This window comes from Alosa sapidissima, chromosome 7 (assembly GCF_018492685.1).
Source record: "Alosa sapidissima isolate fAloSap1 chromosome 7, fAloSap1.pri, whole genome shotgun sequence".
In the NCBI taxonomy this organism is placed as follows: domain Eukaryota; kingdom Metazoa; phylum Chordata; class Actinopteri; order Clupeiformes; family Clupeidae; genus Alosa; species Alosa sapidissima.
In genome coordinates, this window is record NC_055963.1 from 14,087,299 (window position 1) to 14,112,010 (window position 24,712).

Here is a 24,712-nt window from a genome sequence, read left to right on the forward strand (position 1 = left end):
CATTCATACCGGGTCTGCCGCACATGCTGTCATTTAATATCGAGGCTACTGCGCGATACAAATCAAACGTTTCCCAAATCCCATAGGGAGTAGGGCCACGACATCTTTGCCCGAAATAAAATGTGTTAAACACTCCTTTTGTTCGAACTTCAATTCCTGAGTATTTGGAAGCGTAGCCAGCACGGACTGAATTGCTTCATTAACTTATGCCATTGCCAACTCCTCGAGGACTACAATTCAAACACAGCGCAGAATCTCGACGTCGTCTCTCACAACTCCCGCCTCCTGCTCGCTGATCGGCTCGGAGTCGAATTCTCCGTTGCGAGCGAGGCCAATGGCCGGAATCCCAGACGGAGTCGTGGAGGGAGAATCGAGCGGAAGTACGTAGGAAGGCAAGGCCAGGCTACACACACACACTTTCATGTGCATTTCATCACATTCGAACATTACTTGCACACTCACACCCACAGTTTAATATTCCACCATTCCTGGATGGGTCACAAGGGAAATCAATGGCAAGGACATTATGCATTATTATTGACCCACATAATGCCATACATTTCCAGAGACATAACTCAACTCCGGCGCTGTCTAATTCCTGTCCTAATCCAGTAAACCTTCCCTCTAAACTGCTGTCATAGGCACCGCAATGCTACTCGGTGTCTGATCCAGAGAACAGGTTGGAAAGAGCAGGGAAAAGAAGGAAGAGGATACAGACCTGCCCTTGTTGGAGTCTCCATCTGGCCTATGGGTTGAACAGGAAAGACATTTACAAACGCAGGAACAGACAGACAGAAACAGAGAGACAGAAAGGGGGAGAGAGAGAGAGAGACAGACAGACAGACAGAAAGACAGAAAGACAAGAGACAGAAGAGGTTATTTACAGCAAAATATGATTTCTCAATGTATCAACAAATAAAAGCAAAACACAAGGAAATGCATTGAAATGGAGAGCAGCAGAGGTCAAATGAATGTCACTTATCATTACAGCACTCTCCTCAATGTGACTCCTCAATGTGACTGAATATGAACACAGCTATTTTTAGAAACTTTATTACAGTGTGGGGAAGCACTGCATGCTCGTTATATATGAGGAATAATACCTTAATAGCCCTTTGAGAGATGCATAATCAGTTTAAGAAATAATACTGAGGAGGAAATTAAAAGTTATTATAATGCCATCTTCAACAATTGAAGCCACTCATATGCTTTACAAAGACATGACAGATAATTTTGTTATCAGCAATTAGAGGGATCCTTTATAGTAACAGAGCCAGATGCGTAGTTCACCAGCCCATAATATGCAAAATTCCTTGCTAAGTTATTGGATATAAAAATCAGCTAGGTCTACATTACAAATGGAAATAATATGTGGCTTTCCATGTTGTTAGGCGAGGGAATACTTGGCTAAATGGCTATCAGCATAATGGCGGACATAGAGGGAGAGAGGGAGAGAGAGGACAGTCAAAGCGGCAGCTAACACTGCAATATATATCACTGATCTGATGAGCTGTAGGGACCAAGTGGAGGAGGGGGGCCAATAGGTGAGTTTGATTAATAGTTCAGAATCAATTTGGTCATGGGTATAGGGAGTCCCGATCGACATGACATCCAAGTCCCCTGATTGATGTTCTACTAAATTGTTACCCTAAATGTATCGCTCACTCTTTGACAGTGAGGGTGGATTACTCATTTGGATCATATTCATGGCAGTAATTGCCACCTACTGTGGACAAGAGTAATTAAACTCAGGTCACAGTAATTATTCCTGGGACTAACCCCCCCCCCCCCCCAGCCCCCACAGAACACGGATACTCATAGTATATGTCACTGCAGCAGTGCATGAAGGTAAAGGGATTTATCTCATGTATGTAAGGCGACACTATTAACTAATAAATATGTATACTACCATAGCATACGAGAATAATACTGACACCAAGTTTGTTTTAACTTCCAGCTTTACCAACAACTGAGTCAGAACTTGAATGGGATAGCTTGGCAATTGCTTTATTTTCAACTTTTCAGTTGTTATCTATACAACTGAAATCTTTAGAGACTGTGGACAGCGTGCATAGCAAGTATTGGTGGAGTGTAAGAGAGAGAGTGAGAGAGAGAGAGATAGAGAGAGCGAAGGAGACAAATAAAAATGTATGGTAAGCGACAGATAAAATGAGAGAACAGACAGGAAGAGAGAGAGAGATAGAGCAGCGATAAAGGATATATTAAAAATCTAAAGAGAGAGAAGAGGTGGGGTGAGAGAGAGAGAGAGAGAGATGAGCAACTGCAAAAGAGAGGGGGAGTAAACGACCCCCTATGACTCAAAAACAACAAGGAGCCCACAGTGGTGTGCCATCTGCTCAGCTCGATGGTGGGAGGTGGGGGGGTGGGGGGGGACGCACAGGAGCTCCAGGAAATCAAATGGGAAACACTCTGCAAGGGGAGGGGGGATACACACTGTGAGATCCCCCCCTTAAACACATTGGTAAAGACGACCTGGACTGAAATCCTGAGCTTGAAGTCAAGCTTGTGAATGAATTCTACTTTGGGTGTCTGGTGCTACTAGGACTGTGTGTGTGTGCGTGTGTGTGTGTGTGTGTGTGTGTGTGTGAGAGAGAGAGAGAGAGAAAAAAAAAAGTGTGTATGTGTGTGTCTGTGTGTGTGTGTGTCTGTGTCTGTGTGTGAGAGAGAAAGAGAGAGAGAGAGAGAGAGAGCGAGAGCGAGAGAGTGTCTCTGTGTGTGTGTGTGTGTGTATAGATAGATAGATAGATAGATAGATAGATAGATAGATACTTTATTGATCTTTATATATATCACATATGATCTTTACATATATCACTCTTTATGTGTGTGTGTGTGTGTGTGTGTGTGTGTGTGTGTGTGTGTGTGCGTGTGTGTGTGTGTATATTTGTGTGTGTGTGTGTGTGTGTATGTGTGTGTGTGTGTGTATGTGTGTATTTGTGTGTGTGTGTGTGTGTGTGTGTGTGTGTGTGTATGTGTGTATTTGTGTGTGTGTGTGTGTGTGTGTGTGTGTGTGTGTGTGTGTGTGTGTGTGTGTGTGTGTGTGTGAATGCCTATGTGTGGTTAATGTAGATGTTCCAAGGCAAGAAGGAAGACCTGCTGTTGAAATGACTAATTGCATTTGCATGTATTTTTTTTATCTCTGCACGGTGGCAGCAAAACAAATAACTCCTGCCATGCTCAAAGACGCAATTAATCAGAGAATCTAGAATCTCTGCCTACTCTCCATAAAGTCCCTGAAATCCACAGAAAGACAAAAAGACTATCAGCTTCTGGAATCACGAGTTAAAAGCTACATGACTTGAGTATTATGGCGTGAGCTTAGATGGAACATGTTTGATAATAAGAAGGATCACAGCCTCTCTGTAGCTGCCCAGATAGAAAGAAAGAACCTCCCCCAAGAGAAAGGAGGGAAAAGCACTTGATTTATCTGAGCAAACACAAAGCATTTAGCTAGTTTCCCATTTGAGAAGAGAACCACGAGAGAGAGGGGCAGAAGGAGAGGAAGAGAGAGGGGGAAGGAGAGAGAGTGCAGGGTATTTAACTTGCATGGTCTTTCTCGATGCCTCATCTCCATGTCAGTCTCCCACACACACCGGAGCACAGCCTTACTCTCCACTGCATATTAATCACAACTTTCCTCTCCTACACAATGTGAGCATCATCCTACATACCAATCTCACTAAATCTCCAACACAAAATGGCCCCAATCCTTTCTCTAAGCACTGTAGCTCTCTCTCTCTCTCTCTCTCTCTCTCTCTCTCTCTCTCTCTCTCTTTCTCTCTCTCTCTTTCTCAAGACTTGGTGGTACATTTTCGCCAGGCAAAAAATCAATCAGACACTAAATACCAATTAATCTGTTTCAGACAGATAATAAGGATACTGATCCCACAATGCTGTGCCGCGTGCTGTGTTGAGCAGGCAAGCACAGAAACGTAATCCCAAATGTTTTTGTTTCTTTCCCTCTTTGGTCTACAGCAACTTCTGAAATGCCACTGGCACACAGCTAGTGCATCACTTTCCTTTCCGAAAACTCGAATACTTTTTGTCCACTACATTGTAGGCAATTGTAGAAAATGTTGTCTGAGAGTCTTCCTGCTGGGAATGGTGTCTGTCTCTGCACTCACATCCTGAGGAAATGACTGTTGTTGCTTCATGTTGGAGTTTATCATCTCTCATCTCTAAGCCTTCTACATGCTACACATGGAAAAACCCTACCAGTCCTTCATTATGCATGTCAACTGCTACAACTCTATCACATGGAATTACTCCCCACTCCAGTGAGCAGAAACATACCATAATGTCAGTGAAAATGTATGCTGTGTGTGTAAAAAGTAGATTTAGATTTCATGGCACATGAAAAAAGACCAGTGATGGAAGTTTTTGTCCTTGTGCAATGAACACCATGATGTTATGTCTTGTAATGTAATGCACCAATGCAATGGACCAAGAGACCTTAAGTGCAGTTGATTAAACATATTCTTACTGGTTACTCTTAGTTATCCTACGACATTTGTAAGAACTGTAATCAGCCCCCATGTCCCTTGAGGTCCACCCCAGAACCCAGTCCCAGTGATGCAGTGAACGGCCCAGAGGGGTACTCACTGTCTGTGCAGAGTGGCGGCAGAGCTGGTGCTGGAGGTGTCATTGCGCTGCAGTCTCTCCCTCTCCACAGCCACGGTTCCTGGCGGCACCACCCGGCTCAGGGCGCTGTGGGTCCGGCGGTCCCGCGGCGGCACCGGAGGCGGGGGTGGCGGCGGCGCCGGGATGGGCACACTGCTGTTATGGGCCTGGATGGGATGGATGGGATGGATGGGAACAGGAGGCGGCTGGCACGCGTGGCCGACGTGCCCCACGACGTGCCCCGCGACCTGACCGGCGCCGATGCTGTCGGACACGCAGGGCTGTCGGTCCAGCTTCAGGTCCTTGTTCTCCTGGCTGAGGCGGTCCAGTTGGACCTCCAGCTCCTCGATGCGCCGCCGCTGGGTCTCCAGAAGCTTCTGCTGGCTCTCGATGATATTGTTGAGCTCCAGGAGGTACTCGACAGCCCGGTTCGGGCTCTCGGGGCTGCCCTGACCTCCGGCATCCATGGCTGAGGTGCCCTTAGACGATGCGTTCGCTCGCTCACCTCAGAAAACAAAACTTTTCACCCCTGAGTTTGGCGCTCCCCCCCCCCACACGCTCGGTAAGTGGGGGGGAGAGGGAGAAGCCTGGAGGGGTTTAGAGGCAGAAAGTTCTGTCTCCCTCTGTTTCTTTCACTCTCTCTCTTTCTCTCTCTCTCTCTGTCTTTTTGACGCACAAGAGAATCCTTCCCCAGTCTATAAGAAATTATCACTCAAAAAAAGATGGATACTTTCATGAGGCAATAACCCATACAACAAAATCCCATGCAAAGCTTTAACTAGAGAGAAGGGAAAAAAATGAAAGTCTTTGACAGACCGTTTTTCTTTATACTTTCGACATACTTAAGTCCACACGTGTAGGGTATCTACAGTGAGTGAGTGAGTGTAAACAGTCACAGCTGGGAGGAGAGGCATTTGTGCATTCCAAGTCCATACACACGTGTTTGGGGGGAGAGAGGGCTGTCTGCTTTCACTTCCATGGTTCACAACACAAGAGCAGCATCCAATACACAGCTTCCAACCAAAGTCCTGACAACTGACAGGCAATATCTGCCAAAGGTCTGTCGGATGGTAGCTCCGAGGGCTGGATGGGAGGTTCAGAGAGAATGCATCTGTCTATACCCTACTGGCTCGAGAAGCGCTCCCTTCACATGAAGTTAAATGTCAAATGTCCCCAGAAGAGCAATGTTTTTCCCCCAGTATCCACTCTTCGTGAGTCATTCCTTGGAGAAGTGGTTTCGGGCCATTTCCAAGAAGCCTCTGAGCCATTCTTTATACAGTGATGATGACGAGGGAAAGGCTACAGAACAAGGGCAAAAGTTGATCTCCCCCCCAAAAAAAATCCACTGCAATACCAAATTAGCTGGTTGATGGTTTGCGCATGTCTGAGTGTATCTGATGCCGAGCTCTACCCACCTCCTCCGATCACTCACTTCATCTCCTGACTCCCTCCGTCTTTCAACTCCCCTTCCATTCCCTCTCTGAACATTGCCTCTCTGCTCAATTCCCCTAAATAGGTGCTTGAGTATTCATCTAATTTCCCACACCCACATTGTTTGCATTGTGACTCTTCCTCCATGAATTCACAAAACCATCTCCAAGAAATGCATTACTACATGCATCACACTGTCCATGTGTACTTAATCTTCCAGCTACATACATACTAACACCGCTAAGTCTTCAGAAATCTTACGGAGACCCCTTTCACAACCTCTTCTCTAATGTAAGCATCAACTGGACCTGCCAGATTTGTACTTTTTTTCAGGTACCTCTCTGAAACGTTCACTGTACTATTCTTGTTTTCAATCACAGCTCAGACGCTACTTTTCATTCAAACTGAAATAATGTCTTTGCGCACGATTATACTTCAAATTTCCATATTGTCTGTCCAAGGGAATGGGTTGAGAAATCCTGAATCCTAAACTGGTGTGTTTCCCTTTGCAGTCAGTACGAAAAAAGGCAAAGGCCCAGGGAAATTATTATTGACCATGTATTAACATATTGCAACGCTTTATAGTAACCTATCACCGACTACAGCTCTCTATGACTTTCCCTTATCTCAAGGGATTTTCAATGTAATAAACAACTGAGAGAGATTTTTCTATCTACAATTATTCTGTAACAGACGAGTGTAAAGGTGTCTCTGGTGCATTGATCCAGCTTAGTGCAATTCCGCCTCTGCTGAAAAACGCAGGATACAGCGAGGGAGCAGAGACTAGCCTACTAAGTCCAGGCGCACCGACACGCAGCGACTGTCCACTACACAATAGAATTACATTTGGATGTAACAAGATATGCTACCTGATACGAACAGCTAACATAACTTTCGCAGACACAGGATTCACCGACACTTTGAAATCAGTCCTCATTATTGTTGTATATCCTTACGCAGAAAAGCTTGGTAAATGATATCCCTTACAATTAAATCTTTCACCTCTGACAACTAACAGTATGACTACATAAATTGGGCAAATTAACGCTGTTGATATTTACCCCCCTCTTCTTCAATGTGAAGTCTATTGAGATGATGCATTGGCAGAAAGCACTAGTCCGTGGTCGTGTCGTTGTAAATGCATCGGCGATAATGAGTTTGCCTCTTCCCCCACGGTGTCTGCGCGACTCAGCTGCACCTGCCGCTCCGCACCGCCATTCTGTTGCACCGCAGACTGTCCAATTGCGCTTCAGTTCCTCCTACCCCTCGCTGGCTTACAGTGCTTCTGCTAGCCGCCAGTCCTCCAACAGGAGGATGGCTGCATGCGGCTGAGCTTATTTGGGTGAGTCAGAGGCGAACGGTTTATCTTTCCTCCCAAAATCTCAGATGCTGTGGATGGCAAGTAACGATACATGATAGAGAAACTAACCCCCATGCGTCGGCCATTTTGGAACCAATAGACACTTGGCTCACCGGGGAAGGCTCCGTGGTCAGAGCCGAAATGATTGCAGTCTCTCTCTCTCTCTCTCTCTCTCTCTCTCTCTCTCTCTCTACCTATATCTCCTGCTCTCTCAAACAACTCAAGATGCAAAATGCGTGGTGCATTGACTCTGCAGAAAGCAGAGATTTGTCCTGCAATTCGTTTCTTTCCAGTCAAACCCAGCGCATCGGACATTTTCCCAGTCATTTGATTCTACAGGCTTATACCAGTGGGAATAACACCATAATATTAATGAAGTGAAACTATAATTACTGATGCAGGTGTATTTCTTACATTTGCCGTTGTTATGGCAACTCTAGGTGAATGCCAGTCATTTTTGCAAAGGACTCACTCTGATGAGAACCTGTATAGGCTAACTTAAATCAGAAAGCTAAAAACTTGAGGCATGTCGACCTCAAGTTTTATAGTGCTGTGTTTATAAAGCACTACGATTCAATCAATCATTTATCAGCAATCTATATACATTATCTTCCATTTTATTTCAGTGTTTCATCTTTTCAGTGTATCAAATGTAAGTGGTTTAGTTCCCACTCTATCCTTCTATAGCCATGTTCCACCTACACATTTTCTCCTCAGCCCACGCTGTTCTCTCTCGTGTTCGCTAGCTCTTTCTCACAGAAATGGGCATGGAAACACACTTTCTCCCTTTCTTTTTGCCTTTCACTTAACATTACTCTCATTACTTGTCACACAGCTTCTCTTCTTTACTCTTCACATCATTTATTTTGCCATCTCTCTCTCTCTCTCACACACATACACACACACACACACACCTGTTCAGAGTTGTTCTTTCAGACAAAACTGGAATTCACAGGATAGAGGAACATTGTTAAACAGGAATATAATATGCCCACACAGCACTAACTGCTAGAGATAGAACAGTTAGCACTGAAGAAAGCTGTGGTCAATGAGGCAGCCATACTGTATATCTTTGTAGGACTATGAAGAGCTACTGTACAGCGACTGTGCTCATCTTTAAAAGCTCACTGATTTTAACATGGAGGCTATGGTTGATGTGAATACAAGATATGGAGTGATGTTATCCACATTTCAATGCTTCAGTGATTCATTGGGGCACTTGTACACTTGCAGGTTGTCCAGCTGCCTTGACTTGTCACAGTTCAGGACGCATGGCAGTACTCATTACATACTCCTCAAATATTATAGAGGTCATGCAATACATTACCGAGGACAGACAAACATATAATAGATTAACACACACACACACACACACATATTCACATGACTGCATGGGAAGTGGTATTGTAATCTTTTCACATAAGGAAGATCCAATAGTAAATGGTCTTTAAAGGAGAATTCCGGTGTGATATTGACCTAAAGTGTGTTGAAACATGATACCGAGTGTGAACGTATGTCTCATAGCCCATCTCGGCTTGTCCCCTGCACTCCAAAATCTGGCGCTAGTTAGCCGATGCTACCAACAGCTTTTTCAATGGTGGTGATTCGGCATTGGGCTAGCCATGCAAATAAATCACTGTTTTACACCATTTACGAGGCTCAATGTATCTCCACACTTCATTGGTAGACTTCCGAGGGCCCTGACATTTAAAACGAGACATTGAGAACTTTGAAAAAGCACAGGTAGTTTACTTACAAGACGATTTATACAGACAGTATCTTGATGAAGTTTAGCGTTTGCAGCCATCTTGAATTTAGTCACGATAAGTCGAGCGACGAGTAAGAATGAACAGGTATGATAAGGGATCAGATTCCAAAAATAATTCTGTGGAAATGCATGGATTCCAGTTGCTGCTACTGGAAGAAACTGGAATCCATGCATTTCCACTGAATTATTTTTGGCTGCAAACACTAAACTTCATCAAGATACTGTCTGTATAAATCGTCTTGTAAGTAAACTACCAGTGCTTTTTCAAAGTTCTCAATGTCTCGTTTTAAATGTCAGGGCCCTCGGAAGTCTACCAATGAAGTGTGGAGATACATTGAGCCTCGTAAATGGTGTAAAACAGTGATTTATTTGCATGGCTAGCCCGATGCCGAAGCACCACCATTGAAAAAGCTGTTGGTAGCATCGGCTAACTAGCACCAGATTTTGGAGTGCAGGGGACAAGCCGAGATGGGCTATGAGACATACGTTCACACTCGGTATCATGTTTCAACACACTTTAGGTCAATATCACACCGGAATTCTCCTTTAAAAATGGTCCATGCTCCTCTGTTGTTCACATTTAAACAACCACTGTAATGCATTTGTTCACTATCCAAAGCTCTCCAATAAGATTTGATGAATTGTAAGGGAAATATGGCCAAACAGCACATTTCCACTCAAGCACACAGCTCTGCAATCAAGCATACTGAGCTAGGTTGTGTGGTGTTTCATCATATCACCATGTCATCAGATTCTTCCTCTTTTTTAAAATTGTTCCTCTTACATAAAGTCTTAAGCACAGAATATGGTGAAACGGCCAACAGACCTCTGGGAATGCATTTATATGCATACTGCAACTGATCTCTCGACATTTGAGTTCTGAAAGATTGTTTGTAAAAAAAATGATGTACGGATTGTACACACAAAAACACTTGTACAGTACTGTATCTATATAACCAATCAATATTTGGCTTATTTTGATTGAACATGGACATTCTGTCTTTGTTAGGATGAGATAGTATTTTCTGGATTATTAAAGCATGAGAGAGAGAGAGCATACTCTGGGCCATAACACTATTTAGAGAGTAAAATCAGAAAAGATGTGAATATTCAACAATAAGGCCCAAAATACTCTGTCTATGCCATAGGCCAGGGCTTTAGCGACAAGCACAGTGCTCCAGCAGAGACCCAACACTGGCTTCATCCAGACCCTAGAGATCACACATGCAACAGGTGCCAGACACTCCGTTAGGTGCTGCAGGGGCGATGTACAGTATCACACAGTGCTTATGGGTTGGCATTTACTTCCTATACTACAGCTGTTGCTGTTTTTCCCATGATGTATGACAGCATACAGTATGATACCAGGATTTCATACTGTTTTTCACCCTGTTGCATTATTTAAAAATGAACTGAAAGAAACGGGTCTATATCTTAAGGCAATGTCCTGTGTGCAAAGGCCTCTGTGTCTGTCCAACACTTGCACTTGAGCAGCACAGTCAACGTGTGTTGTGGTAATGACATCCTCGGATAGGATGGTCGGGAGGCATGCTGTACAGTGCAAAGGCACAAGGGCCCTTCATCAAGGCCATCGGCGTCGTTAGAAGGGGCTTGATTACAAAGGTCGCCATGACATTTCCTCTTTGAGCTTGAGAGGCTTAGGAGGGTTCTGGGGGCCGTGCATTCTATCATAGGACACAGGATAAGGGAGGAGAGGCTGGGGCGCATTCTTCTGTGTAACAGGACAAGGTTAACCCTGACAGATGATGCCCTCCACCACATATCTTCCCTCTTTCACCCAAGCCTCTCAGTCACACACACAACACGCATGCAAAAAGGCACATGCAAGAAGGCATACACAAGAAGGCACACACAGATACACACATGAAACAGGAACATGCATACAGACACAAACACACACATTATCATGCAATCCCTTTCCCCAAACACACATATACCATGCATATTCACTCTCACACACACATATACCATGCATATTCACTCTCACATACACACATCTGCATGAGCGCACACACACACACACACTCTACTTAAGCAGCATGGCCTTTTGTAAAGTGTAATTAGGCAGGCCAATTACCAGCAGGAAGAGATGAGAAACGTCTGAGGTATTTCCCAGGGGTACCCACAGATGAAGTGCTGACAAAGTGCATCATAAGTATGATTAACATGCTAACAAATGTGTTTGGATGTGTGATAATGGCTTTGTGTCCAACCATGAGAGTGTGTTTCAGTAATTGTGTGTGTGTACGTATGTGTGTGAGTGGTTGAAAGAGAGAGAGAGAGAGAGGGAGAGAGAGTGTGTGTGTCGAGGGAGGGAGGCATTCAGTGGCATTAGACACATTAAAAGCGTTTAGGAATCTTCTGAGAATCAGCTCTGTTTAAGTAGATTTCACTGTGTGGTTCATCATGTGACAATACAGCCCGAGGCAGGGCAGGGCTACAGCAATAGGCCCTCGGTGCGCGGTCTGTTTGTTTGTTTGTGCGTGTCAGAAGCGACTGAAGTGATTGTGACTTGCGCGTGTGATTGCCAAGTGCCTGCCTGGTGGGAGCAAGCTGCTGCCTGGTCAGTGGGGTGATGGTCCAATGTATCGTTTGCAGTACGCAGAAGAGCACAACAGGAGGGGGCGGGGGGCGATATTTGTGGGGTCTGGTTTTGTTTTACCATTTGATAGTTGAGTGGCCAGTGCAGCATTGTGTGTGTGTGGGCGAGGGAGAATTGTATACTTTTTGTGTAGGAGTTTTGCTTTTCCCAAGCTGTTTCACAGCGCATGCACGCTTGTCTACATGTGCGTGTGGGTGTGTGTGTGAGAGGGAGAGTATGTGAGTGTGCTTGTGGGTCTCTCTGTGTGTGTGTGTGGGTCTCTCTCTCTGTGTGTGTGTGTGTGTGTGTGTGTGTGTGTGTGTGTCAGAGAGGGACTGAAAAAAAAATCATGACAAAAATCAGTTCTATCAGACTCAAAGATGATTTCAACATTGGGTTTTTCTTCTTAAATGAGCTACTTCCTCTCTCTCTCACTCATGTTTTTTGGGAAACTTTGGCCAGACACCCTTTTCCTACAGTGTGAAAAAAGGAATATCTTGAATGAGATGTAATTAATAAATAAATAAATAACCAAAAATAAATAAACAAGGCATCACTGAGCAGACCATGCTGCATCTAAATGACTGCAGTGGCAGAAATGTATTCCAAAAGCATCATCCTCCTATGGACACGCGTTACATAATCCACATCAAAAGCGCCATCTGAGCACTTACATAAAACATGGGAACCCTTGTGGCTTTCCACACACACACACACACACGCAGAAAGAAATAGGAAAACATTTTTACAAATCACAACACCTTTTGATCTCATCATTTTTATTTCAGTAACTGCATGTCATAGTTGATAATTCATTGTTCCAAACTCCCTGTTGATGCATTCAAAAAGAAAAAAAAGAAGAAAAAAAAAGAGAAATCAATATTGTCATACATAACAAGAGCAATGATAAAAACCTGTACATCTGTCCAATACGTGTCACATGTATTTATACTGTATATATACACAGGCTCTCAGCTGTAGCCATTGCCCTGACAATAAAGTACAGGTCAGATCAATGGCTACTTATGTGGCTTTATGTCTGGGGGGACAGGATCCCAGACCTGGTGGCAAGAAAATCTGCTAGGCAACCATCAGCTTTTTTTCTTTTATTCCACCTCCGTTACTACCCCCAAAATGCAATTAGAAAAACAAAAGCTTTCCGCCCCTGCGTTTAGGTCCTAAAATCTACGCAGGAAGACCCTGCTTCTTCGCATCCTCATGCCTTGGCACCACGTTATTCATATGAAAAGAAACACACTGATTACTGTTCTGTACAATGGCTGACTCCTTGCAAGGCCGTTAATGACAAATTCAAGTCAGGTGGAAAAACTCAAGTTCACATTTTCTTTTGGAGCACTTTCGTCGATTTCGTCGAACAAGAGTAAATGTACATCATTGACATCCTTTTTTAGAAAAAAAAAAGAACAATGCTCATCCTTGACATCATCAAATCACTAACTGAAAAAGGCGCAGCGCGACAGAGCACTGTTCCCAACTCTCCGACGACATGGTATCAAAAAATGTAATTGCATTATTAGTACATTATCAGTAAGCTCAATATGGCTCCTCTCAAAAGACCATAATCACAGATGGAGAATCTGTGACAACCACTATAAAGGGCCCACTGAGAGGGGGAAAAGAAGAGTTCTGATTGGCAACCACTTTCTCTGTTTTGGCAAGCATGCTTTACGAGATCTCGGCCCCTTCTGAATGACTCCAGGACTTGAGGTTCAGTTTTGAAAGCGGCAAAAGTCTGTTGGCAAAGGCCCCCAGATATGCTGAGTCACCGGTTGGACTCAGACTACAGACAGAGCGGTTGACTCGGCATTGCGGAGAGTTGCGAAATGAATCGCATCAAGCTGTTGTGACTTGTGGACTGGCCACTGAGGTGAGGATCTACTTGAAGCAAAAGTAAGGTGGGGGTCTCTGGGAAGCTGAGCTAAGGATCATCACTCAGGACGGGTGTGGAACTGAGACTTAGTGCTTCTATCGTGGATATTCTGAGCCTGACCTGTACATGAAGGGTGATCTAGCTCGGCCTGAATTGTGTGACTTATACTAAGTGTCTCTCAGCTTGTGTGATCTGAACTGTCTATATACTATATATTTTTTATAATATTGATATTGTATTGACTGTGCTACACAGTTTCTGCAGTTTAGTTTTATTTCTTTAATATATGGTGCTGGTGTAAAATGTAAAATCTCTGGGATATCTTGCTATGTACAATACATCTAGCTCTGATAGAATCTTGGATATAATTTGCTACATTAGGTCCCTGGCTTTTATACTATATATCTGATTACATCCCCTCAAAACATTCACATGAATTCCATCCATCTGTACAGTACAAACATGCTTGTTCAATGTAACTAGTGCATTGTCCTCTGTACTCAAATACAAATTCAACATTTATTCAAGCTGGAGAAAGACTCCATCTACAAAAATGTTTTGAACACAAAAGCTCCAAAATGCTACACACTTCTCCACTGTACTCTCAGATCAAATTGTTAGTCCCAAATACTGTAGAGTGCTTCTAGGAAGCTACATGGTGCATACTGCCCTAAACAGAGGAGAAAATGGCTTCTTATTGCTCCGAGGGACGAGGTAAACATACTATGCATAAGTAGGTACAGTACATCTGATAACCACAGACCTCAAGTCTTCCATATTTGAACATTTTACAAAACTCTGATTCTGCCTGCCAAGTGTTTGAACTGTACACAATAATACCAAGCTAGGCCTTGGTATACAAAAACGAAAGAAATCACTACCGCAATTGAAACCAGTGAGTCTTACAAAATGCATAGAAGACCAGTATCAAAATGCCCTTGTTGTCCCCTGACAAAAAACAAACAAAGAAACTCATCGTATGTCTTTAAATTTCAGTGACAGGGAGTCAGACAGGGAAGTAGAGGAGGGCTGAAAGAAGAAACAGATCTTTTGATTTCAATTTCATTTTTTGGGCGTGCGTGGGGGAACTGAAATGGGGCTAGAGTCGTCTTTTTTTTGTCTTTTTTGCAAATGAGATGTGAATGCGTGAGCATGAAACAGAAACACCCCCTCCCCCTTCAGTGTCAGTGAGATGGGCATGTAAAGGACTATCGCATGAGGCACTTGTAATGTATTCTCATTCATGTCACTGGATTTTCAATGGGCTATGCGTTTTTTTTTTCATCTTGCAAAGTCAGAGCGAAAGCATATGATAATGTGATTAACATTTGCTGTGATATACACTTTTTATGTTGTTGTTGTTGTTTTTTTGGTAAACACCAGTTAAAGAAGCAAAAGGCACCAGTAGAGGTTAGGGACCGTGCGCTAGCCTCTTTAACAGTAGTACTTTCACTCTCTGCTCCTCACCTTCTAGAACTTTCCATCTATTCATTCCGGGGAACAAAGGTTACAATCCAAAGCAAGCGAGCAGCTAAGAAATGGTATAAATATTTTCTCTTTTTAGTATCCACAGTTAACAATAAAATAAAACAATGTAACATAGACCAAAATAACATGAAATATAAAATCTATCCATGCTTCAAAATAAGCAAAATAATGATAATATACTATCAATATTAGTAAGTTGTGAGTGGGAGCTACATGAGTTTTAAATTCAGAGTGAAAAGAGAGACAGTCTTTTCTCTGTACACTTACTTTTCCTCTAGATGGCGATATTACTTCATTCTGTCACACTTTGTGATATCTGGAAAGTTGTATGCGACTTATTTTTGAATTTGCATAATTTTTGTTTGATCTTGGCTCATGAATGATGAATATAACAGCATTTGCCTATGTAAAATGAGGAATGCGTTTCACTGTTAAATAGTGTGAAATGGAAGATTGGGATGGGCTGATAGTTGACTAATTGGGAATGGAGATAGGGAACGAGATTTTAGAAAGCACTGCAACAGAGAGAAAGTAAGAGTGAGTTCATGCAAGAGAGAGAGAAAGAGAGGAAGAAAGAGAGAGAGAGAGAGAGAGAAGGAGAGAGAGAGAAGGGTGTTACAGTATAAATGTGTAGAGGTGACAGAGGGAAAGAGAGTGTACATGAACATCTGGATCTGAGATCACAACCTTAAATTCTTTCTCTGTGCTGTTATTCAGTTTTGATAAAAGCATTCATGAAAGGAATAAATACCTGTACAGAGAGGTAAAGAGACAATAAAAGTGAGAGACTGAGAGAGAGAGAGAGAGAAAGAGAGAGAGAGAGTATGTTCTGGGGGTGAGCTAAGCTAGGCTAGGCTTCACCAGTCCGCTCAGTGCAGCCACAGCCCCCCCTCCCGCCCCCAGAGCTTCCTGCTCTCCAGGACCTGAGAGAGTTTCTGCTGGCTGGGCTTGAGCCATGGGCCGGGGGACAGCAGGCTCCGCTGGGGCCCCTCGTGCCCAGCCTCGGCCCCGTCGGCCAGGGACACGCCCGAGATGCTGGCGGCCGACACGCTGACCTCCGAAAGGCCGGCGAGCGACTCAGCGTCGGAGGCGCCAGTGTCCAGCGGCATGAGGAAGGAGAAGGCGGCTTTGTCCGCCGAGGCCGTCGCCGTCGCCGTCGCCGTCGCAATCTCCGCGGGCTCCTCCACCGCAGCGCTTTCCTTCCGTATCCTCCTCTCTTTCCTCCTCTCCCTCTCACACTCCTTCTCCTCCCTTTTCTTCCTCTCCCTCTCCCTCTCTCTCTCTTTCTCCCCCACCTCTCCATCATCCCTGCCCTCCTCTTTCCCTCGTCTCTCCCTCCTCTTCTCCTCCCGTCCCTGACCCCCCTGTTCGTCCACCTCCTCCAGTTCGGCGGGCAGCGATGCTCGTGAGACCTGGCCCTGCTCCTCTCTCTCGCCGGCGCTCTTCTCTCTCTCTCCCTCCCTCTCCCTCCTCCGCCGGTCCCCCAGGCTCCTGCTCTTCTCCCTGGCCTTGTCCCTGGTCTTGTCCCTCTCCCTCCTCGAGTGACCCTCCCCACCGACAGGCTCCTCCCAGCCCCTGTGCGCGTTTCTGGGTAAACTCTGTGTGTGTCTCTCCCTCTCTCTCTCCCGCTCCCTCTCTCTTTCCCGCGTCTCCCTCCCCTCTTCCCCGTGTGTCGTCGCTAGGCTTTCCTCCTTCCGGTCCAGGTCTGTATCAGGAGTGCGGCCTCCCTCTCGCCCCTTGTCCCCACCTCCTCCTCCTCCTCCTCCTCCCCTGTTACTCTTCCTGCCCCCGTGACTCCCTCCCGCGCCTCTCCTGGCCACCCTGCCCCCCCGGTCTTGGCCGTCCGCGGTCCCAGCTTCCCTGGGCACGGGCGGCAAGTGCCACTCATCTACTGCAGCCACACCCGGCTCCTCGGTGAACACGGAGGAGGAGGGGGAGGCTGCTCCAACTTCACGGTCTGTGGAGAGAGGGAGAGAGAGACAGAAAAGGAGAGAGAGGGAAGAAAAGAAAGAGAGATAGAATGAGAGAGAGAGATGGTGGTAAGAGGAATAACCATAACAGAGATAAATATAGCCATAGTATTTCTTCTATATGGAATTATCTAGAAAATGTATGACAACACAAGGTATGGTTTGTATTTTGAGTGTGAAAGTGCATCTATAGTAGTGTATAATCTAAACATCCAAGGATAATCTAACACCACCTAACCTGCTTTCTTGAGAGGTTCATGTTGAATATCGCAATGTCTGTACTTCTATCTCATAGGTAAATGACCTGACAAACTCCTGCTTGTTCACTTGCTGACTACATTTATGACCTTTTAACCTTTAAGTGCTTTTAAGCTTCTATGCTCAACATTATTATATATGAACTTATACATCAGTGCAAGCAGAGCCTGTGGCACTCGGCACATTAAACAGCCTTTTTCCACATTTACATTTCACAGGGGCTTTTATGTTAAGCCAAGGGACATATGCGGAGAAGGCACAGCGTTTTCCCATAATCCCCTGGGGTTCCTGGAAATGCCCCCCAGGACCGTGATGATGCTGCGCTGAGTGCCAAGTGCAGTGTAGGTTCGCTCGAGTGGTGCTAACAGCAGCACCCGCGGTATGGGCTCAACTCCCCCCTATAAATCCTGCTGCTTGTCGTACTGTAAAAAAAAATCACTTTGGCTAAAAGCAAGGGGCCGCTGGAATCAAATAAAATGGAAATGCGAGGCATCTCTCTCTCTCTCTCCCTCTCTCTCTGCCTTGCTTAGCTGAGCTGCGGAGGTGAGCGTTCCGCTACGAGAGCTGTGGCCTCCTGGCGCTGCTCCGCGGCCGTGGAGCTATCCGCGCTTTTATTCCGCCCAATCCCATCCTCCCCCAGAAACATCTCATCTTCTGACTCACTGGCTCTCAAGTCTGTGAACCCGGTGACCTCCCCCCCCCCGTCCTCCTCCCCCGTCTCTGCCTGATGGCAAAATGGCAGCCTCCCCCGTAAGGCACGGACGTCACTGGGATTACACGCGCACAAACAGGGGCACTTGGGTGTTTTGCACAGGGGCCATGGAGAACGAACGAACGAACGAACGAACGAACGAACGAACGAACGAACGGACGGACGAAACGAAATGAAACGAACGCACACGACCATACAAGAACAAAAAGAAGCGAGGGATGTGAAGAGAAGAAATAAAAGGAAGAAAGAAAACAGAAAAAAAGATGAGAGACTAACAGGAACGGCTACCAACCGCGTATTCTCTGTCCGGCCGATGACATAGAAGCAGGGCTCACCCTGCTTGGAGTTGGTCATACAGAGAGATAGGCTGGACAGCTCCACTGAAGAAAGGACCGCCAAGAAAGAGGGTGAGGGAGAGAGAGAGAAGGAAGAGAAGGAAGGAGGGAAGGACAGATGAGGAGCATAAAAGAGCAGAAGATGTAGACAGGAATCATAGGTTCAGGAGAGATTAAGAAGAAGAAAAAAGAGAGATTGCAGTCAACAAGATCAGAACCCAACACCAAGAGTGTTATGTACAAGAGCAGCAAGGAGAAAGGCACACACTATTTAAGACATACTGTACGGTACATGAAGACACTCATCCATGTCATCAGAACAGTACATCTCTCATCAACTTCCTTAGAGGTCCTACAAGAGTGTTCTACAAACACACGCACACACACGCACACACACACACACACACACACACACACACACACGCACGCGCACACACACACACACACACACACACACACTTACCGTAGTCTGGCACGTAGCCATTTCCCCTCTTGAGCACCAGGTGTATCCGGTGTCCCCCCTTGCGTATCTGCTCCACCGCCTGGCTGTGGGTCATCCCCGTCGTGCTGTCCCCATTGATCTCAACCAGCTGGTCACTCACCTGACGGCACCGAGAGATTGGCCCACATCAGTAAGATCAGAAACACCTCACACACACACACACACACACACACACACACACACACACAAACACAAATATTCTTAGTCACACACACACACACATGTACACGCACACACATACAGTCTCTCACACACACATACACACACACACACACACACACACACACAGAAACACATAACCACAATTCATGAAACAGTGCGTCGCAATAACATAGAGAGAAGTATACTGTAATATTGTCACGCATGCACGCTGCCGCCACACACCCAGACACCCATGCCAAAGCAGATGCGCATCGGGCCAGGCGGACGGATGGACAGACAGACACAACAGATAGAAACCAACAGTCACAGGGCGACCAGGGCAGACTAAGATGGTGACGCCCGGGACGGTCACTTGTTGTTCTTACAACACACAAAGGTGAAATGGCATAGGATGGTGTGAGAGTTTAACTGGACATGTGATCAACATATTTCAGAGTGACTATACATTGGAGTCAGGAAGTGGTTCCATGTGTCAACTGATGTGTGTTTGTGTGTGTGTGTGTGTGTGTGTGTGTGTGTGTGTGTGTGTGTGTGTGTGTGTGAGTGAGAGAGAGAGAGAGAAAGAGGTTCATGAGTGTGTGTATATGTGTGCGTGTGTGTGTGCATGTGTGTGTGTGAGAGAGAGAGGTTTGTGAGTGTGGAAGTGCATGGGTGTGCGTGCATGTGTGTGTGTGTGTGTCTGTGTGTGTGTGTGTGTGTGGGTGTGTATGTGTGTGAGTGTGTGCGTGCATGTGCGCGTGTATGTGTGTATGTGTGTTGGTGTGTGTGTGTGTGTGTATGCGTGTGTATGTGTCTGGCCACTGACCTGTATCTTCTGGCTGCGTGAGGCAGGGCCCCCCTCCATGAGGCCCAGCACATAGAGGCCCATGTTGTACTCACTGCCCCCCCGCAGGCTGAAGCCAAAGCCCGTGGGGCCGCGCTCCAGATCCACATTGTAAAACCTGGAGTCTTGCTATCGGGTGTAAAGAAGGGAGGATGGTGAGAGAATGAGAGACAGATGAAAAAGAAAGAGAAAGAGAGAGAGAAGAGAGAGACACAGGGAGGGAGGAGAGGAATAGAGTATAGGGGGAAAGTGAGAGAAAGGAGAAAGATGTGTAAAGGAAAATTTCACAAATATGTGAGAGAAAGACGATAAAGGAATACACAGAGAAAACAGAGAGAAGGAGAGAACACAGAGAAAAACAGGAGACTGATAGTGGTTGCGAGAGAGACTATAGACTGATCAGACAGAGACAGATAGACAGAGAGAGAGAGAGAGAGGTGCAGATGGACAGCCAGGACGTAGCACTCAAACACACTCATGCAGACACAGTAGCTGTAGGCACAGCAGCTCGGTCAAAAACAACACACACGGGGGACGCCTCACCTTCGACCTGGCTCGGTGACCCTTCCTTGACCTGTGGTCTGTGTCAAAGTCTGCATACTCTGACAGGTTAGCGGTGTCTGGCACGAGAGAATGAGAAAGCTGTTAGCAGAGAGTTCTGCAGTTGAGTTGACTTCATTTGAGTGATGTTTGTGAGTGATGGGAGCACTAGCTCCCTCTGGTGGACAAACTCTATTGTGACAGGGGTGAGTTCTTTCAGGTCTACAAGAATGAGCCAACCTTCAGACCTTTTGAGCTTGTTCGTTGGAAAATCTGTTCTGGTGTAAAATGGGTAACAACACTTTACTTGGATAGTCTGCCCACAGAAACTCAGTATGTAAAATTGTTATTGAACAATTACTGCTAACAATAAACAAATCGAACCCCTTGAACTTAACCATAAATTGTAGTTACAGTAACAGTGCGTCAGCAAATAATTTATAATCATTGCATCTGTGGATAGTCTGTGGGCGAACTACCCAAGTAATGTGTGACCATAAAAGGTCCAGAATGTCCAAAATCTGTCACTGTACTTGAGCTCAGCAGGACAAGTGAAAGTCAGTAGCCAAAAATACAAGAATGTATTTGCGTATGTGTGTGTGAGAGAGAGAAAAAGTGTGTGAGAGAGAAAGAGCAAGTGAGAGTAAAGAGAATACTATGTGTGTAGGTGTGTGTGTGTGTGTGTGCATGTGTGTGCGTTCAGTATGTGTGTATGTGTGTGTGTGTGTGTGTGTGTGTGTGTGCGCGTTCAGTATGTGTGTGTGTGTGTGTGCATTCGCGTGTGTGTGTGTGTGCGTGTGTGTGTGTGTATGTGTGTGTGTGTGTGTGTGTGTGTGCAGTCCTACTCGTGTGTGTGTGTGTGTGTGTGTGTGTGTGTGTGTGGTCCTACTCGTGTTGGAGCGGGGGATGATGGTTAAGCGCAGGGTGTTTCCTGCACGGCGCAGGATCTGGGCGAGGTCGCGGTGAGGCAGCGACACCACCGAGCGTCCCTCCACCGCCTCCAGCTCGTCGCCCGGCTGGATCTGACCGCTCCGTGCCGCAGGGCTGCCCCGACGCACCGTCACGAACCGGTGGGACAGGAGGGTGGACGCTGAGGACGGACACAGATAGAGAGAGTGTGGAGCACATGAGAAAACTGAGTGAACATAAACTAATTAATTTGAGTTTTATCTACTACTGTATATAGTGCTACAATGTACAAAAGTGTCTCACGGCACTTCCCAAAGCACAGCTTGAACTTGAAGTTAACCTTGAAAGCTCCAGAGCATTAAAGTGACAGAGAAGGAACCTTGACACGCACAGAGAGAAGAGGAAAAATACATTGATGCGCACATTTAAAGGGGAACTTGGCAACTATTTCAACGTAATAAACCTGTTTAGAAATCATTTGGATGGTTAAATGACCTGTTCCGGTGAAAATGGTGACTTTTCCCGCTGCCCCTAGCGTCCCCAGGCGGAAAACCAACCTTGCAACATTGCGACTACCGTCCCGGAAAGAGAAGTGAGAAACAAGAAACTCGTTTTAAATCGTGTTTCTGACCTTGTAACATCCACATTGTCTGCCAAACTTATGCTAACCGTTTTGCTAGCTTGTAAACAAATCCATGTGCTTTATCGTTACCTTTTTCCACAGTTTGAAATAGCATAATGCACAATTTCTCCAGCAGAGGTGGAAATCCTGCCAAGTTTCCCTTTAAATGAACACATTCCTGTGACATCAGCTAGTATGATGCCACATGAGAATCACAACATCAACTTAAAAGGGAGTGTGTATGCAACTCATTAACCACTCATAACCAACCAAATGATCCATTCATTCTAATTAAGTTAACATGTGATTTTAAAAACACAATTTTTCCTCATTAATAACCAACTCAGCATGAGAGAGCATGAAAATCCCGCCGCAGTGCCACTTAATCTCTCCGCTCTCACATATTCTCCATATGTGGCTTTGGAGTCATGAGGGAAACGACATCCAGCAGAGATCCAAAATAGCCCCTTCAGTCTGAAAACTGGGTACACACAATGACAGCCTACGTAATAATTGATGGTTGGTTGAGTGAATAATTAAAATGCAGGTCTAAAACTGAAATTAAGCAGGGAGACACGCTCTGGCGCACTGCTTCAGCGATTCTCGCTCGCTCGCTTCGTCCAGTCTGCGTGGGATGCCCTGGCTTGGAAGAAACAGGGTCAACAGGCTGAGTAACCAGTGCTTTAAATGGTGATTGTGCCCCACGTTAGAGGACATTATTGCAGGCCTGGGCACCAGGGAGGTCTCAGAGCTCCAGAGGGTTTGCTTCTCTCGTTCAGGCTAAACATGACTAAGACAATGACCTTCTGTTTGACTTGGGGGGGGGGCAAAAAAGTCGTGCTGGTAAGTTCCTGTGTATCATATTCCTCAAATTACCTCTTGTTCTCCTCAAAACGAACTGTTCAGCCTTTCCCATAAAGGACGTGTGGTAAGAGAGAGAAGAGAGAGAGAGAAGAGAGAGGGGGGGTGGGGGGGGAGGCCAACCAACTGGCTAACTGTCTTTTCAAATCTCTTTATACAAAAAGATTTCTGTCAAATTTTGCCAAGCATGTTGCCAAGTATCCGGTGCCTTTCCACCTAAGTGGATTGGATGTGACTCCACACTGGCTACCCATCAAACTGTGCACATCACTGTGCCTGTACACCTGATCCTGTGGAAGGCCCAGCCAGGACTGAGGACCCCCACCTCCATCACCACCACAATCACCACCATCCTCCACCCCCAACTTCCAAATGCTCACTGGGAGAGACAGAGACATAGAGAGAGATGGTGAGGCAAGTGAGGGAAAGAGAGAGAGAGAGAGAGAGGAGAGAGACAGGGAGAGAGAGACAAAATGCCAGAGAAAGAGAGAGAGGGGGGTTTGGAGAGAAGAGAGCGATCCACGTTACAGGGAGATTTTCTGCTCCAATGAGACTCAAATGAGCAGGCAAACATCAGACACAGAGACGGAAAAACACGAAGAGAAATCAAAGCCAAATGAAAAGAAAGAAAAAAAATTAAGGGAGGGGGATTATTTCCATAAGGCTGTGCGTAATCACTGGATCAAATGAAATACAAATCATCTGAGGCCCCTGGGAGTAAGAGAAAGAGAGACAGATAGAGTGAGACAGAGAGGAAGAGAGACAGATAGATGGAGTCATGAAGAAAGAGAGAGAGAGAGCAGGTAGATGGCCAGTAAAGGAGCCAGATATCTCTCTGTGCAGTGGAAAAAGGGGAAGCAAAAGGGAGTAAGGAAGAAGGAATCCTCACCAGCTTGGAGAAATGGAGTCTCTTCTCCACTGATTCGCTGTCTGTCATTTTATTTGTTGTATCTGTCTGCTGCTTGCATTTACATCCCTTCCTCTATCCCTCCATCTCACACTTCCTTTTGTCCCTCTCTTTTTTTCTCCTTCCATTTCTCCTCATCTCTTCGTGTCTCTCAGTATGCTTGCATTCTGTGTAGTCAGCACTGGTTAGCCTCTGTGAGGTTGGTGGTGGTGGGGGGTGGGTGTGCTTCATCTTCTGGAAACATGAAATATTTAAAAATGTTCACCCAAAAAAATGTACTTTCTGTCGTTTTGAATCGACTCATAAACGGCGCTCCGCTCCGGCATGCAAGACAAATGCAATTAGTGTGGACCAACGGATGTGCACACTCATTCTCTCTCTTTCTCTCTCTCTCTCTCTCTCTCTCTCTCTCTCTCTCTCTCTCTCTCTCTCTCTCTCTCTCTCCATCCCTCAAAAAAGCTCAGGCTTTCTCCCTCTCCCTCTCTCTCCCCCCCTCTCTCTCTCTCTCTCTCAGTGGAAGAATGAACTCGTCGTGACGGCACGCACATTACAGAGGGATGCAAATCATGACATTTCGCCGCAGGGCCAGACACTTTATCTCTATACTGGAGGAAAACAAGATGAAAACTACGCCATTGCCAGCGGCCCCGGGGCCCGTCGTCGTCCACTGGCCCCAGCCCTGTGCACATGGAAGGCCTCGCCCGGCCCTGACACACATAAACATGGCCCATTTCCCATGGCAGCTGAGTGGGAGTCAAATATGTCCAGTAACATCAGCACACAAGGTAAAGATCTATTGACTCTGCTGCAGTGATAATTAGATGGGAGAACCACAACGCATGCACTCACATGCACACATGCTATATATACACACACACATATACATACACACACACACACACACACACACACACACACTTATTTTTTTAC

General features: G+C 45.7%; 2 protein-coding genes across 5 annotated transcripts in view; both read right to left on the bottom strand.

The window, feature by feature from the left end:
• LOC121712994 (IQ motif and SEC7 domain-containing protein 2-like) overlaps positions 1-7,556 on the bottom strand; it is a 75,897-nt gene extending 68,341 nt beyond the window's left edge. Inside the window, exons 1-2 of one of the 3 annotated variants that reach the window (XM_042097202.1) lie at positions 4,624-7,556; positions 719-745 (exon numbers count right to left, since the gene is read on the bottom strand). In XM_042097202.1, coding sequence (XP_041953136.1) covers positions 719-745; positions 4,624-5,108 — 512 coding nt within the window. In that variant the 5' untranslated portion in view covers positions 5,109-7,556. The remainder of the gene's footprint in view (positions 1-718; positions 746-4,623) is intronic. The other 2 variants (XM_042097204.1, XM_042097203.1) reach the window with 2 other exon arrangements.
• Positions 7,557-17,144: 9,588 nt separating this feature from the next.
• LOC121712996 (membrane-associated guanylate kinase, WW and PDZ domain-containing protein 3-like) overlaps positions 17,145-24,712 on the bottom strand; it is a 42,117-nt gene continuing 34,549 nt past the window's right edge. For both annotated transcript variants that reach the window (XM_042097212.1, XM_042097211.1), the window contains 5 exons: positions 21,373-21,573; positions 20,487-20,563; positions 19,926-20,072; positions 18,920-19,058; positions 17,145-18,501 (listed from right to left, as the gene is read on the bottom strand). In XM_042097212.1, coding sequence (XP_041953146.1) covers positions 17,936-18,501; positions 18,920-19,058; positions 19,926-20,072; positions 20,487-20,563; positions 21,373-21,573 — 1,130 coding nt within the window. In that variant the 3' untranslated portion in view covers positions 17,145-17,935. The remainder of the gene's footprint in view (positions 18,502-18,919; positions 19,059-19,925; positions 20,073-20,486; positions 20,564-21,372; positions 21,574-24,712) is intronic.